Raw genomic sequence first — 16,147 nt, 5'->3', positions numbered from 1 at the left:
GTATAATTATTACTATGGTGCGTTGATGCTACCTCGGAAACTTTCCTTTAGGAATAGTTTTTATGCATACTTTTCTTTGTCTTTTATTTTTATGAAAAGATTTAAAATATAAAAAAATAAATGCCAAAATATGAATGAATTGCTTAATTGTAGGACGATTGCATATGATTTTGTCCATCACTTCACAGTGTACAGAAAAAAGCTGGAGCAAATATCCGATAACGGAAAATGCACCACTACCCCCATTTCCCTCCACGCCGGAGGTGATTAGGGGACGCTGAACTATCCCAAATACGCCGCTTTAGACACTCCCTGTGGCCGGAGGACGCCGCGCTCTGAACTCCATCAGGATCCTCAATCAAAAAGTACCCAGATCCACGTTCTAGATCGGAGATTTCCACTTCCACGCAGCCGGGACGGGCGATAGACGCTCCGGAGTGAAGGAGTGAAGGGATCATCTCCACGGTGTTACTTTTTCTTCCACTGGATTGCAAGATCTTGACCAACTTTTGGAGATTTCCTGGGTAAGTTGGGCTCTGATTTGAGGTTCAACATTAATTATTTGTTTTTTGATTTTGCTTTACTCATTTGCTGTCATTTTGGAAAGTTTCCCAAAACGTTTTCCTCCCGATTCATTCATTCTTTTCCACTTAGCCATGGAAGGGGGTTGGGAATGTTTTTATCTTTCTTTGTATTGTATATTATTGACTCTATAATGTGTTTTATTCTGCAGTTTAGTAACTCTTCTGCTACTTGACTTTTGTGTCTCGAATTAATTGACTTCATCTGGGGTCTTTGTGTGTGCTGCAATGACTGTAGAGTTGGATATGAAGCATTACATATTTCTATTTATTACCCGCGACAACTATTGATGACATTGCGAAACTTTCAAGAAAAGCAGTTGGGGATGAGGCAAACTTATTTTCAAGTGTGAAAAGTAAATGAGCAAGCCCCTTTAAACTGATTTCCATCTGATCTGTGGATAAACAGGGCTCAGTTGCACATAGAAAGGGATCAATGGCCTCTTAAGGTGGTTAAAAGAGACCTTTTTTAAGAGATCTTTTTAGAATAAACTAATACTTGACAGGGGATGCTTCCTTAAGTCATCCCCACCCCCTTCAATGGTTAAAAAATGCACTGAGCCTCTTTATAAACAGTCTGTACATACCAGACAAATGGAAATAGTAGTACATGTACTGTATAAAAATGTCTGTAACCTTGTTTTGTATACTGATCAGTAATGAAAAGTCTTCAAAGTTTTTCCGATTCTATTTAACCACACCACAAAACCATCTGTTAAGCTCATTTTTTTGTTCTAAAATGACAAAAAAAGGTCTTTTTCCATTTCAGGCATTTGTATCTATCATAAAACATCAACTAAGAGGGTTTTCTATTTGGTACAATATTGACCTTTGTGAGCTCCCTCCGTCAAAAGTCAAATATGAACTTTTTACCTGTCAAACAATGTAGTTGGGTAAAGTGAAAACTGCAGGTCTTTATCTTGGCTTGACAAATCATTTGTGACATGTCTTTATTTTTATTTTTCCCCGCCTTGTTAATAGTGTCTGAAAAATGGTAATGCAACCCATCGAGTGGTTTTGCTTTACTATTTGCACGCCAAACACCAAAGTTCATCAGCTTACTTTTTGCAAATTATTGCATAATTGTTGTAACTTCCTTACCCACCAACCCATGCAGGTTGGTGTTGTGAGGCGTGACTCCACAGAAGTGCTGCAAGCGTCAACAAAAGGTACATGCGGCTCAATACTGTCTGTCAACTCCTGATCTCACAGACTTGATTTACATCGTAAGTCAGCAAATACATCCATGTGCATTTTGAAATTACCCTGATGGAACAGTCTAAAAATGGTTTGAGAAGAGTACGATAAAATATCTTTCATATTTATAATATATAAGCATAATAGCATGCCTATGTTTTTACTGTAGACTACTCCAGTCTGTATTTGATATTTATAGGGAATGCTTTTTGTTATTGTTACTGTCATTTGTGTTTTTCAGACAAAAGTGTATGCCATTTGGTGTATTTTACTGACGTCATGCTCATTTTGACTGGATATGTGATCTGCAAACGACATTACATAAACAAATTTGGATTGTATTTTTATTTCAATCTGGAGAATTGCGTTACACAGATGATGCATACGCATTCTGTCTCCTTAAAAGCAAAATAAGTCATCTCTCATAGAATGACGTCTGAAAAGGTTATGTTCAGCCACACTAAGCCAAAACTTTGTATTTTTCTTTTTTAAAGAATGAAGGCTATACTGGTGACAACATAATGTTATACCAACATTTTCCATACATTTAAAGTCTTTACCAGCTGCTTACTTTCTGTAGTTGTAATGGTGAGCTGTCCTTTTAAATTGGACAACTGCCGCATCAGCCTACTGCCCTTGTGATGATCCTAATGCAAAGCAGTCCGGGGAAGATTTTGTGTATTAAAGCACTCATACATTTGGAGACTGAAAACCTTGTGGCCTGTGCTCGTGTGGTTTCGTCCTCCCTTTTAATTGCTCTTGATGATTTCTGATTTGGACCACAGAAGTGGAAAAAAACAATTTTATACAGTAGTGGAAGCCAAATGAGACAGTCCTTTACTTGTAACATTTATATCTTGGGGACATTTTTAGACTTGATTGTTAATCATCCTTGACAATAATATCGATGTCAATGTGTTCTCAAACAACTGCTCTAGCTGCAAAATGATACAAAACTCTGAATAACCCTAGTTCTAAGTTAAACAAAAAAAAGATATAGCAGTGAGTCTTTTCTTTTTAAATAATAGATGTTCTTTTAATAGAACATCGTCATTGTGCCCTGGCAGATTTGATCTGGCCTTGTTATCTGGGTCAAAAAGCGTATCTCCTAATAATAATTCTGAACTCTCAGGGCCAGTTCATCCATTTCAGATTTTCCCTGATTAAAATCTAAATTATGTATTGTAGTTTGAAATTTGACCATGTGATTTTAGTAGGTGGGATAGGCGATAAAGTCCAAGTGAGTTCCATTTAACTGTTATTTCATCCTTATATTGGGCAAAGTTGGTTACAGTTGTAAAAGGCATCATAGTGCAAGTCATTAAATGCTGCATATTAAATATACAATACACACCTATTAATTTCTACTCTTCGTGTATTCCCACACTATGAATGTGAAAGTTGCCAAAGCCTGCCACCACCCCCAAATATGATTTTTACACAATGGTGGCAGCTTGAATTCCAAATGATCAAAAATAAACAACCATGGTTGTGGATGACCTAACAGGAAGTCTTTGGAAGACAAACAAGAAACAAAGGCAATCACTTCAGTTGCTTTATTTTTAGATTGTAGTTCTGTCTCTTCACATTTTTCATGGCTTACTACATACTGCAAAACTGCTTCTTGTTGAACTAATAAAATTAGGCCCTCGAGGCTAACAGAAGCCAGGGAAAAAGTGAAGAGGAAGTCTACATGGGGACTTTTTTTTCTCTTTCCAAGAAAAAGGCTGTTTCTAAGTTGGTGTTTGTTTGACAGCCAAAAAGAGTTATGTGTTGGAAACTATTTAGGGTTTTCAGTCAAAGCCTAATGTAATCTGTTCTGAGTCATTTCCTCACCTGCATTGGGTGCCTGCCTTTTCTGAGTTAAAAGCGAGTGCCAGATTAATTTTAAAGCCTGTCTCGGACTTTCCTCTCGAATTACAACTACTGCAGCTTCTGCTACTTCTCCTGAGAGGAATCCTCAAAATATTGGGATGCATGTATCTCAATGGCTTGAATTCACTGCCAAACATTGCAAAGAGACATTTTGTGTTTTGTCAGTGGTGAACAGTAGACTAGATGACTGCATGGCCTCATGGTGCAAGGCAAGAATTCTGTTACAGCCAACGAACATTGAGGTTGTGGTTAGGCAAAACCCTGTATCAAGGCCATGAATGTATGCTAGGCCCCTCTTTTCTCCTCTCCTATAGCAATAGGATTACTGGCCCAATGGCATTTGAGGGCAACACAGGACTGAAAACTGCCAGCTCCAGCATTGTCTTTGTCCAGGTGCTGCCCAGCCGAGTTTTTTTTTTTTCACTGGCTCTGTGTTGTAGCAAGCAGACAGATGATAAAATGGGGAATCCGGTGCTATATCTTTGATTTATAAAATTGGCTCCCACAGTGAAACCGGAGCATTTCCATTTGAGTAGCTACCCAGAGGTCAAGTGTAAAGTTATGAAGGGAAAAAGACTTAATAGAGAACCAATGAGTTCTGTGCCCATTGCAGTATTTATTTTCCTTCCCAAGTTTAGGAATTTATTTGTTTGGCTTGGAATTTTGAATGAGGTTTGACCCGTGAAACCCGTTTGACTTGTGTTTTACAAAGTATTTTACAAAGTATTTTTCTGTATTTTTTAGTCAGCGGGCGACCAACATCCAAGATGGAGGTGAAAACATCACTTCTAGACAACATGATTGGGGTGGGTGACATGGTCCTCCTGGAACCCCTGACTGAAGACTCCTTCCTTGAGAATCTGAGGAAACGCTTTGACCATAATGAGATATATGTAAGTATATAGTTTGTTTTAATTGTTTTTCATCTCTAAACTCCATTTAAATACAACTCTGAATTGCACTGTGTTCAATTTTCAAGGCACTTTAAAATGTATTGTTCAAATGTATTTGTGTATTCAATGCAGTCAATCTCATCCAGTTGTCTTTTAAGGTATGTGAGCGTGGAAGCCTGTCTATAAGCAAACTATTTACTAAACTATTTATACGTCTCATAATGGGGACTGAGCTTCATACTCAGACTGTCTGACTTCTCTCAACGTCACCTGTGATGACACCTCCACTCCCGGTTGTTGTAAGCTCACGGTGCCCAAGGGATGATGGTAACTCATGCAGTAATGATAGTCAATGCAGTGCACTAGATATTTTCATAAGACACAGTTCACTTCCCCCCAAGGTTCCTTAATAATAATATTTAATTCCTTTGTGCTGTGACCTTTTTGGTTGTAAAAAAACCCTTGGTTCGGCATGTGACAATATTTAGATTGCAGTCAATTACAGCGTTTTGTCACCGCACACAGTACTTGAAAAGTCCCCATGCTTCATCCTGTGTGCTATTGAATGAGAGAGGCTGTGGGAGGTTATAGCCACAGGGAAAGCCATGCTATACTGATTTTGGAGTGGGTTACGCAACGATCATTACCATGGACAGCAGAGAAAATGTTTCAGTTCTATGTGAGTGAGAACATGCTATCCAGCCTCTGTTGTGAAGTGTAGGAGTAGGTAGTTGGTTATGCTCTCAGTGAGATGAAGTGTTAGATTTCTCCGGAATGTTACATAAAAATCTGATTATTCCATAGATGTATAACACCTACTGTGGGATTCCCTCCCTTGTGTGAAACAGGGTCTTTCAATATTATTTAATATTTGGTATGAACTTTAGAAAATATAATTGGAGAACCACACTGCTCACTTTTCAGAGGATTTGACACTCCCTCGGCTTCTTAAAAGGTGTCGGAGTGTCTCTTCAGGCGTTGCAAGCCTCAACAATGTACATTAGCAATCCCAATCTGAGAAAAGATGAGACAAATTTGCACTTTTTCTGATCTATTTTGTTTATTTTTGTTGTTGGCACAGTTACAATCAAGATTTCTATTAATTTCTTCCTTGCAGACTTACATTGGCAGTGTGGTGATCTCCATGAACCCCTACAGGTCACTGCCCATCTACAGCCCTGAAAAAGTGGAAGAGTATCGTAACAGAAACTTCTATGAACTTAGTCCACACATGTAAGTGCCCTTTTGTTCATTTCCCTAAGTTATACTTTGAGAATTTTCTTATGATTCCAACTTCCAATCCCTAATTCCCCAAATACTTTTTTGAATAAATTGTAGTATTGGTTCTTCTTTGTCTATGTTTGATCTGCAATCGATAGGCGACCAGTTCAAGGTCCAAAACAGCTGCGCTCTAGTTTATCCGCTGACCCTAAAAAGGATAAGCGGATGGCGATGCTCAGCTGTATCTCTTGGCCAAAGCCTGTGTGTTGCACATCTCTGTAAAGATTATCAAAGTGCACTCTGTGACTAATGGGGAGGGACCAGGGGGAGTGATCAGAAGAACACTTGCTCTTGTGGTCTTAAGTAAGACGGGAGCTCCCCTGGCCATTCAGCTTTTTGGTCAACCATCTGTCCGAGAGCAATGTTACGTCAGAGTTGCTGTGAGGCTGCCAAGGCCAAACAAAGCTCAACACGCATTAATTAGCCTGCTGAGTCTCTGGTCTGGAGCCCCCGGGATACATTGATAGAAGGTGAATACCATTGTTCCACATTAGACAAGTTCTAAGTAGCTAAAAGCAGAAAATTGTTAATTCATTAATTAACTCAGTTTGTTTTTGATACATTGTACTGCGTGTCATTTCACACAGTAATTTAATGTCCTTTGCCAAGATCTACTTCTGTACGATTTTCTTTGGAGATTTATCTTTTCCTTTATCAAGGCAGCTCCCTTATTCAAATTTGATCATTTTCATTCAATTCGGCCATAGACCATTTCCATACCAAAGTGGCAAAACCAAATGCCTGTGTAAAAAGTAAAAGAAGTAAATTAGATGCAAATTCTCCTTTTTAATGCAGAATTCTAACACACTGCAGTTCTAGCTTCATGCATGCTCTGCTTGGTTTTGTTTTGGATTTACCACTGAACATTTAGAGAAAATTATGAAGTATCTGGCTTACCTGGTTTACTTGTTAATGCATGTTAAAGCCCCCCAACTAACTATCTAAGTCTTGTTTAAGTATGAATGTTTTTCAAGCAGATTGTCTTATTTACATAACATATCATCTGTTGTTAGCAGCTCAATGAAGATTGTTTCAACATGCTACAAACATTGATTCTAATCTCCTGATCAGATCATTAGGTGTTAAATTCCTGGCCTGGCAATAGTCAATGCAACCTAAAGTTGATAAACTAGTTAGTTATTGTATAATGCATATCCAATTTTTTTCCTAGCTCTCATTCTCATATGACTAATATAAATTTTAAAAATCATGTTACAATTCAATTATTAATTGAGAATAAACTTGGTATCTTCTCTGTAACCTTTTGACTTTTGTGCATTTAACACCTTAGTGATAATGCACACTAGCTTTTAAAGTAAATATCACCTCAGTGTCAATCGGTCCCACATTTTGGAAGTAAATGTTCTCATCTCAGCTACGTTCCTGGCATTCACATGTTACATTAAGTTCTAATCAATTGAAATGTATTAAAAACATTTCTCTTTCCTCATAAAGAAAACCTGTCTTCCTTAGCTCATCTAATTCAATGAGTTCCATTTGCCAGATGCGGCTTCTGTGAATTAACAGGTGTTCCCTTGAGATGTAGACTTTTCTCCTTTGGCCAACGAAGGTAAAGCATTATGGATGGTTCTAATTAGTAACCTTTGCCCAAGTACCCAGCCATTACAGATGGCCTGGAGTCATCCGTTGCCAAGCCCAGACATGGGTTCAAAAGTATGGGTGTGTACTCTCTGGGGTAGGCTCCGATTTCCCAAATGGTCAATGACGTATTGAAGTGCCAACACCTTCAATCTTTCAGATGTGTCACTGCAATTTGTCAAAGCCTGTGTCTGTATATTTCCAGGCTTTCACACTGTGACTTTATGTTTTTGGGAGATCGATTCTTAGCCTGTGCAACAATCATTTTCAACTTCAACATGTTGATATTGTTGTAAGAACGTCCTCCCTTTTCCATTCCCATAGGATTACTTACATGAACATACTACTCCTTTGCCAGAAGACAAAATAAAGCTAGTGTATGTCACAAAAAGTGCAAAGGCTTTTGCTGATTATGCACATTGTTCACAATCATAAGAACTGGAAAATAAAGTTTGCCATATGAATTTATGAGTTGGCTGAACTTCAGTCTTTCTCTGATTAATGGCACCACACCTTGGTTTGCCTTTCAGTGATCCTCTAAGGCAACCTTTGTTGCGTGTGCATTAATTACTCCTGAACTTTGTCCCAAACTTTACTGTTAAAGTTTTGTCTCAAAGTTTTGTGTAGATGAATGAGTTCCCAAATGTATATTATGGGAAAAACGCCCTGACCACAACCTCGCTGTAATTGATGGGCGATGTGTCCAGGGTGTGGTCCGCCTCTTGTCAGCTCAGATTGGATGCAGCTCCCCCACGAGCCACAAACCAAAATGGAACAAATGAGACTGAAAATGAAAGAACATATGCTTAATTATTATCATAGGAATCTTCTCTTTTTATATTTGTGAAAGACAATGTTTATATGCCCCTTTGTTAGCATACTTATGTAATCTCAGCAGTGGCAGCAAACCCGTTTGTTGGTGCTTTGAAGTAGGCACTCACTAAAATGACTTATTGACTCAGGTGGGTAGATTGTGTTGGCGTAATGGTGAGATCAGTGAGCAAAACAGATCAATGATTTCGAATGACAGAGCTTCCTGCTTTATTATTGTAATTTTGGATTAAATACGGTTTATGGGTAAGAAAAAAATAATTGCATACTTGGGTAATATGATCAGAATTTACCTAGGCTACATTTGAAATTGTAGCCTATGGACTGCATACCTATTTCTTTCCATAAAATGCATAGTGCTTTAAATTTGCAAAGAAAATCTAGTATTGATATTTTCGATTGAACCGTATTTCTTGTTTAGAGACTTTTGTAAAATGCAGTCTAACCAACACTGTTATTGAAAAATCTGCCAAGTAGGTCATGCTGTAGCCTACAGGCAACTGTTACTTTCATATCACGTCAAATATCTTGTTGCTAATTTAGTTTATTTTTGCCTGAATGCCTTTTTGTGGAAAATTGAATTATTTTTGTCATTATCTCGTGTAATCTTTATAAAAGTGGATTTTGTCCTTGATACACTCGGCATACTCAGTGTAATATCTTTGAATTTTGAGTATGAATATTGTGAAGTGGGGATTGACCCTGTGTGTGACGTGGGTGTCAGTGGAAAAAAAATGTAAAGATGGATTTTGTTAGCTCAGATTAGTGGCCAAGACCCGTTAGCCAGGCTGAACATGAATCCCTAGGCTTCAGTCGTGACAGTGACGCACGCTTGTGCATGAATGTACTTCTAATGTGTTTGTTTATGTTATGTTTGTTCAACCCAGTAATTGCAAGTGCCTGCGGCTATAACTGTCCAATATCACCTGTCAGGGAAATTCAATATGCTTTAACTACCAATGTCTGTAGATTTCAAACTTATAATTAGAAGAAATTAATAACTTTGACATTATAAACTGACTCGATGTATTTTTCCCTAAAAAGCTGCAGCTGTGGGAAAAGCCTCATTATAGCTTACTATGTCATCAATGTTTATTAGAGACATAGCTGAGACTAAGACATTGAATGCAGCATCAGTCGAAGAATTTCCCAAAATGACAATCCTTCTGCTTTTTAAGTCATAAAATACGTCTTGATCTTCCATTTCCATTTTTCCTGTGGCTTTGCTTATGTGGCTATGTATCCCCCAAGTATATTGTCTAGCCAGGACATTAGGTTTCATCCATGTGCTGCACCATTTATTACCAAGAAATCTCATGACTCAGGCATTCACTCTACATTCAGTCTACTCAGCAGTCATTCTCAAAGTAAAATTTGAGGGTTTGTGCGCAAAATGTCTTTGCTCACAAGTTAGTTCCTTCTATCAGCCCACAGGTTTGAAAGCAAGGATTCGAGGCACTTCATTTGAGTTTTAATTAGGAGTGGTGTTATTGTTGCTGTTCTTTATTATGGTACTCTCTACTATGTTCTTGACACCTGTTTTACAACACTGTCATAACCATTCACATCTAGGCTACATCTGTAAAAATACAACCTTTAGTGTGCTTGTGTACTGTCTGGCCAATCACACTGGCCCTTTTTGCCATGCACTCTTAATGGATGTACAATAGCTGGATTGGTGCACATGGTTTGGTTAGGGTATCCTCCTCATCCATCTGGTCCTTCGGAAGGAGTTGTTTCCGTGGCTGTTACCAGCGAGCCGGGCGGATATCCTGCCTTGCAGCAAAGTCCAATCATTCAGAGATCACAGGCTGCTCTCCTGCACCTGACTTAAAATAGAAACTGCTGAATATAGCAAAGTCTTGTCCAATGGTTGTCGGATTTAGGAAAAGTAAAAAGTGTGGTTGTTTAATCCATTTTGACCCACTGTCTTCATTTCAGGAGAGCCTGTGATTCTTATTGGCTCTTATAGGCTATATACCTTTTACTAATGGTTAAACTTTATCATTTAAGAACATTTAGCAGAACCTTCATATACCATGTAGTACTAACATCCTGTTGAGGACTGACCGAACTATTTTCTCTTGTTGATGTCATGCTGTTGTGGGTTTTTCTTTCACCGCTGCCACGTGTCGTCCAAATTACAGCCTGTAGCCTGATGTGAAGTGGAAGCGCCAAGCACAACTTACGGTCTTTGGCCTGATCTCTGTCTCGACCCCAAATTCCCAGTTTAACACACATTGAAATGGTGGAGAACGATATCGATCCCTTGTTTGCTGTAGTTTGGGAATGACCAGAATGCTTCAAAACCTCATTTAATTGTTTTTGGTATTTTCACAAAGAGACATGCCAAAAATAGCTTTTATATCAGTGGATTACTTGGATCAACTGGCCTATTTTACCTACATATATGCTGACACAATGCTTTTAGTTAAATTGCATGTATAAATCAACATTTGGTGGTAGCTCCACTAAACTTATCCATCTTGACTGGCTGTGACTCACTTGTAAAAGTCCCTGGCAAGAGACCTCCCAACCTTTTTTCCCCCCTTCTGGCACCTTCATCCCTTAGGCCCACAATTCTCCCCTTGGGTAGGATAATTGTACGATGGTTTGTTCATTGTTAGGATCAAGTCAGGCGACAGAAGGCTTTTCACAAAGAAGACATCTGCTGCACTGTGCTGCCCTTTTCAGTTCTGGAGTAATGGTCTTTGGCATGTCATACTGAAGTACAAACTGATGAGCTCAGAATGAGAGATTTATTTAATATACCTCAACTTTCAAGGAATTAGGCTTGAGTTACAAATTTACAGTAGGGAAACCGGAATTTTAATTGCGGTGCAAGTTTAGTAGTCTACGTTTTTTTTTTGTCTTGTTCTAGTGAATTTGGTGCAGTCTTTAAAGTGTGTGGAATGGTAAAACAGAAGCAATGTTCCCCATATTGCCAGTTGATTTCACAAAGGTTTTGATGTCTCAAAATACTACATTAGTGCCCTGGTGAACTGCAGTCTTGATTATGTTGGGGCAGACTGCATACATTTAATGTTGTTTTAACAACTAATAACGTGTGCATTTGTCAACCGGTTAAAAAAACAGTCATTACTTAATTTTGGCTCTACCTATAACAATCTGGATTCACATTTATTTTCTAGTTCTTTATAGGGGGATAGTCAGTCCATGCTGAATCTTAACGTTCCCGCACTGAATAAAGCACCAAGTCACTCCAAATTTCCAAGATTTGCCCTACTTCTCCAATAAGCCCACATGCGACTGATTAGTGTTGATGCAACTCAGGCTGACATGACACAGTGACATTTTTCTGAACCAGTCCTACTACTAACCTTGCCAGAAAAATGATCAATCACAAAATGATTAACAAAATCTAATGCGAATGTGAACATTCTTGTTTGGCATTGTATGCCACATCAAATGACGTGAATATTCAACAGAATTATCTTTTTGCTTTCCTTTGTAGACAAATGGCAAATTACTAAGTGTGTACTATTTTCCCCTCCAGCTATGCTTTGGCTGATGAGGCCTACAGGTCACTCAGAGACCAGGACAAGGATCAGTGTATTCTCATCACAGGGGAAAGTGGAGCAGGGAAAACCGGTAAGAAACAATTTCCATTAGAGTTTAATTAGTTTTTTTTTAAATGTATCACCAGTTTAACCGTTTACAATTAGATTATATATGTATTATATTATTTACAGTGTTTCATCATAGAATATGATTAACCACTACACAAACACTCAGTTGATTGTGATTAGGTATGCAAAATGAGAATCTCAATCTTTACAAAATAAAGGCTGACAAAATACTATGGTCGTTATTAAAACCTAAATAAATAAAAGCCGACTCCGAGATGGCGTCATACAGTATGTGGATTTAAGTAATCTCTTCACTATGACATTTTGCCATCCAAAACAGGGTCTGCCAAAAATATGGGTCATCCAAACTGATGTCTTACTCGGGGATTTTTCATGCTTCTCTACACATTCTCAAACAATTGCTGCTTGCTTCACAGCAATGTTTTGTTAACCAAACTTCATATAACCAAAGCAGCATTTACAGCAATATTATGAAAGTAGATGATTATAATTTTCCAGTATACTGTAGACATTTTGCCCGTCATTCTTCCCTGCCTCAGTGTCTGATGACCTACCAGGCTCTTTAGTAATCTGTACCAGTAACTGAAGTCACGCTCCCCCCCTATTTTTTTCCTGGGCACATCACTCACTCTCACTTCTGGGTCACTGTCTTCACTCACTAGAGTGTGACACAGGATGATGATGCCAGGCAGTTCGCTCGTTTGAGCTAACACAAGATGATAGTTGAGCTAGATGTGTATTTTCTTTGGATCCCAACACTGTGTCGCTGGCACCAGTAGTTTTAATAACATGGTGTTCCAATACTCTTACAAGTCGCACATTTTACTTTTGCCCCTCATTCTTTCTGATTGATCCACACCCGTCCATCCTAAAAGGGTATTTTTTCCCCTTTTAGTATGAGTGATGAGATTGAAGGATAAGTCATGTCTGACAATGGAGTGGACTTGATATTTATCTGTTTGTGTTGTTCCAGAGGCCAGTAAGCTGGTGATGTCATATGTGGCAGCAGTGTGTGGGAAGGGACAGGAGGTAAATAAGGTCAAGGAACAGCTACTGCAGTCCAATCCTGTGCTGGAAGGTAAGTCAAGTGTCTTTCAAGCTTTGTCAGTGTCTTCCAGGGTATCTAGTTTTGTCAACAGACATTATAGAAAAAAATCTTAAGCAAACAAAACATGATATACCTGTAAACATTTGTATAACAAGTACTTACATTTGACTCTCCGAGCAGAGTATTAAATATGAAATTGTTTTTTTTCCATCACATTTTATTTAAAAGTGCTTTAAGTAGGGCGGCATGGTGGTGAAGTGGTTAGCATGCTTGAAGTATGAGCATGTCTGTTCAAATGGTCTTGTTCTAACCAGTAGCAATGCACGTCTGAATTTTCCATGGGGGGCAGTGAACAGGAAATGGCCATGAAGGATGAGGCTGCATGCCCGTGTTTTGGTCACGGCACATCTGCAACAGTTTAGCTCCTGCTTAATGCTTAGCAGGACACTGGGAGTAGTACAGTTATCCGGCTTCAAACAAACACGTGTGCTCTCACTTTTGGGAGGATTTTTTATTTTTAACTCAATGTTAATGTCTTACTAACATTTATTTTTAATCATAGTCTGGAAGCCGCCACTTTAAAAGTGTCATTACATGCTCTGCCAATCAAATGATTGCTGGCAAGGTTATTTTTTTTCTGCAATGTTTATTTTTATTTCACTTAAAGTCTCACATGTTGAAGTATTTAAACCTGAATGTGGCGTGACAACAGGAGTCAGCTCAATCAAAGCCTGGAAAATCCAAGTACTTGATTTAATCCATACAGAATTATGAGGCCTGATCTGTACAAATACAAATGGCTCTGACTGACAGTATAGTCTTTAACTGATTGACATCTAAGCAGGTCATTGTTAAGTAGAGTTAATATGCTTTACACTAATTTGTTTTAGTTTTTTTTTCAATATTTGTACAATTACTCTCAGTGACACATCACTATTATGCTCCTATTTTTTTAGCCTTTGGAAATGCCAAGACGGTGAGGAATGACAACTCGTCCAGATTTGTAAGTGTCCTTACATTCAACACCTTTTTTTTCATTAATTGATCTACAACTACAGTTTAATGACTTTGAATGGAGTTGATATACTGTGTGTGGACAGAATTATTTTTGTTAAACGAGGAATGTGTGGAATAATATTTAGATTACTTCCTGGCAGTTTAAGTGAGCATTTCCACCAGAAGTCCTGGAATGGGCTACAGGAATGTGTTTCACAGCAGATCAAGTGAAGACCATTGGCGTACATGTGTTAGTTGTCCTGAGAATGATGTTTTCCTACACGGAACTTGTTTTGGGAAAAACACTCTTCCCTGTACTCATCACTAACATCAGAACTAGAACACTTTGATTATTTTGACCTGGCATATGTGAGATGGCTTTTATCTTATGCCTCTTTTGTTTTCTGGCCATCATTTCATGTTTAATAACTAATCTCCATACTACCTAATGAAAATCATGCCAGTGCTCAGACTTAGATCATCAGAGTTGTAACCAGGAGAATTATAAAGGATTATAGCCCTGATCTGTTTATATTTAGGTAACCTTGGCATAAACCTTTAGACAAGGTCGTGATGACATCTCACCGGAAAGCAGGTCATCAGGGACACGCTGATAAAACCATCTTTTTCATTTTATGGAGCATCGTCGGCTTATTGAAATTTGATTGACTCGACTGCAATCTATTAATACACCACAGCTGTCTCTATAACGGTGACTTTAAAAAAAAAAACACTACTGAAACTGATTTTTTATCAATCGAAAGGAAATTGGATAACATTGGTACCTTATTATCATACTTGATCAACTGCTATGATGGTTTTCATTCTAACTGACGGCACATGCTTCGCTTTGAGTCTGACATTTTGTAACTGGTTTTGTGTGATCTACAGGGAAAGTACATGGACATTGAGTTTGACTTCAAAGGAGATCCTCTTGGGGGAGTCATTAGCAACTGTAAGTAACCCACATCCCATACAAAGAATAAAGATGTCAGCAGTTCAAACTACCACGTATTTATTCCAGTCCAGACGTTACATTGTAGAGCTACATATGTCCACCAGTGAAGCCAATTTCATACCCAGACTGAATATCGCTCCGCACCCCCCATTCCTACATGCCGGCAGCCCCTATTCAGTTCTTGTCTCTGTTTTGCTGTTATCTTGCCACAGTTCACATTGTTTTGTCTGCGCCGGATTCCCCGCCAGAGGTCACAGAAAACAAGGAAAGGAGCTTATGTTGGTGGCACAAGTGACTCTCTGTTTGGTGGCAGAGTTAATTCCTGCACAATAGAGCGAATGTGAGGAAGAGCCACTGACATGTGACTTTTTCCTAAATGGGAGGCTGACCTGTTCAATGGCCATTAGTCTGATACTGTTGAAGCAACATATATATCTAACACTATTTAAGATTTTGGGGGATGCCCTAAAATAATCTGACAAAAATAACCTTTTTTGTGCTCACAAAAGAATGGAGACCCCCATCTTATACATTTGTTTGAGCAAAAAGCTACTGTATAAATGTGACTGGTTTCTAACCAAAGAAAGGGTCAACTCTGACCCTGCTGGGCAGCTGCCCATCTGTATAGATACTCTTTAATTAAATCACGCTCACTCTAATGAAGCGAGCAGATGACAACTCCCCTTTTCGTGATGTTCTGTTCACACGTAATCGTTGTGACTAGAACACTGACATCTTTGCTCTTTCTAACAAGTACGTTGAAGTGCGAGTATAAAAAGGATCATGATTACAAACACTGACTTGGTCACCATGACGATTTGACTTGGAGGTTTGTAAATGAGAAGCTGTACTACACATGTTCTATACCACCGCACGCACCCTTTTAGAGGGAAAAAAATGTCTTTTCTCATTCAGCTTCTAAAATCATATACTTTTAAAAAAGGAATCGTCGAGATTGTTTCATTGCATTTCACAGGGCAAGCTGTAGCTGTTGAGTCTTTAATGTTTACTATGGGTTGGTCAAATGTATATTATTATTTTTTTTTCTTTTTGTGTCCCTCTTTTAGATCTGCTGGAGAAGTCCCGTGTGGTAAAACAGCCAAGAGGAGAGAGAAACTTTCACATCTTTTATCAGCTTTTGTCCGGAGCCTCAGATGACACACTCAGTAAGTTTTTCCAAAATTGTTTGACTAGACCACCCAAATGTGCATAAAATGGGCAAAAAAAGATCCCCAAACTAGCCAGATGTTCAGAATGAACTAAAGTAAGTCATTTGC

The 16,147-nt window shown here is 38.5% G+C and overlaps 1 protein-coding gene across 7 annotated transcripts in view; it reads left to right on the top strand.

Annotated features, from left to right (window-relative positions):
• The first annotated feature begins 237 nt into the window (after positions 1-237).
• myo1b (myosin IB) overlaps positions 238-16,147 on the top strand; it is a 32,417-nt gene continuing 16,507 nt past the window's right edge. For 4 of the 7 annotated variants that reach the window (XM_077727573.1, XM_077727572.1, XM_077727571.1 and 1 more), the window contains exons 1-8: positions 238-524; positions 4,398-4,546; positions 5,664-5,779; positions 11,775-11,869; positions 12,842-12,946; positions 13,873-13,919; positions 14,804-14,867; positions 15,938-16,036. In XM_077727573.1, coding sequence (XP_077583699.1) covers positions 4,421-4,546; positions 5,664-5,779; positions 11,775-11,869; positions 12,842-12,946; positions 13,873-13,919; positions 14,804-14,867; positions 15,938-16,036 — 652 coding nt within the window. In that variant the 5' untranslated portion in view covers positions 238-524; positions 4,398-4,420. Of the gene's footprint in view, positions 525-1,698; positions 1,751-4,397; positions 4,547-5,663; positions 5,780-11,774; positions 11,870-12,841; positions 12,947-13,872; positions 13,920-14,803; positions 14,868-15,937; positions 16,037-16,147 lie in introns of those variants that run through there. The other 3 variants (XM_077727575.1, XM_077727574.1, XM_077727570.1) reach the window with 2 other exon arrangements.

The sequence above is a fragment of the Stigmatopora nigra genome, chromosome 11, assembly GCF_051989575.1.
Source record: "Stigmatopora nigra isolate UIUO_SnigA chromosome 11, RoL_Snig_1.1, whole genome shotgun sequence".
NCBI classification, from domain to species: domain Eukaryota; kingdom Metazoa; phylum Chordata; class Actinopteri; order Syngnathiformes; family Syngnathidae; genus Stigmatopora; species Stigmatopora nigra.
Note: the sequence above shows the minus strand (reverse complement) of the source record. Positions and strands in the feature narration are given on the sequence as shown.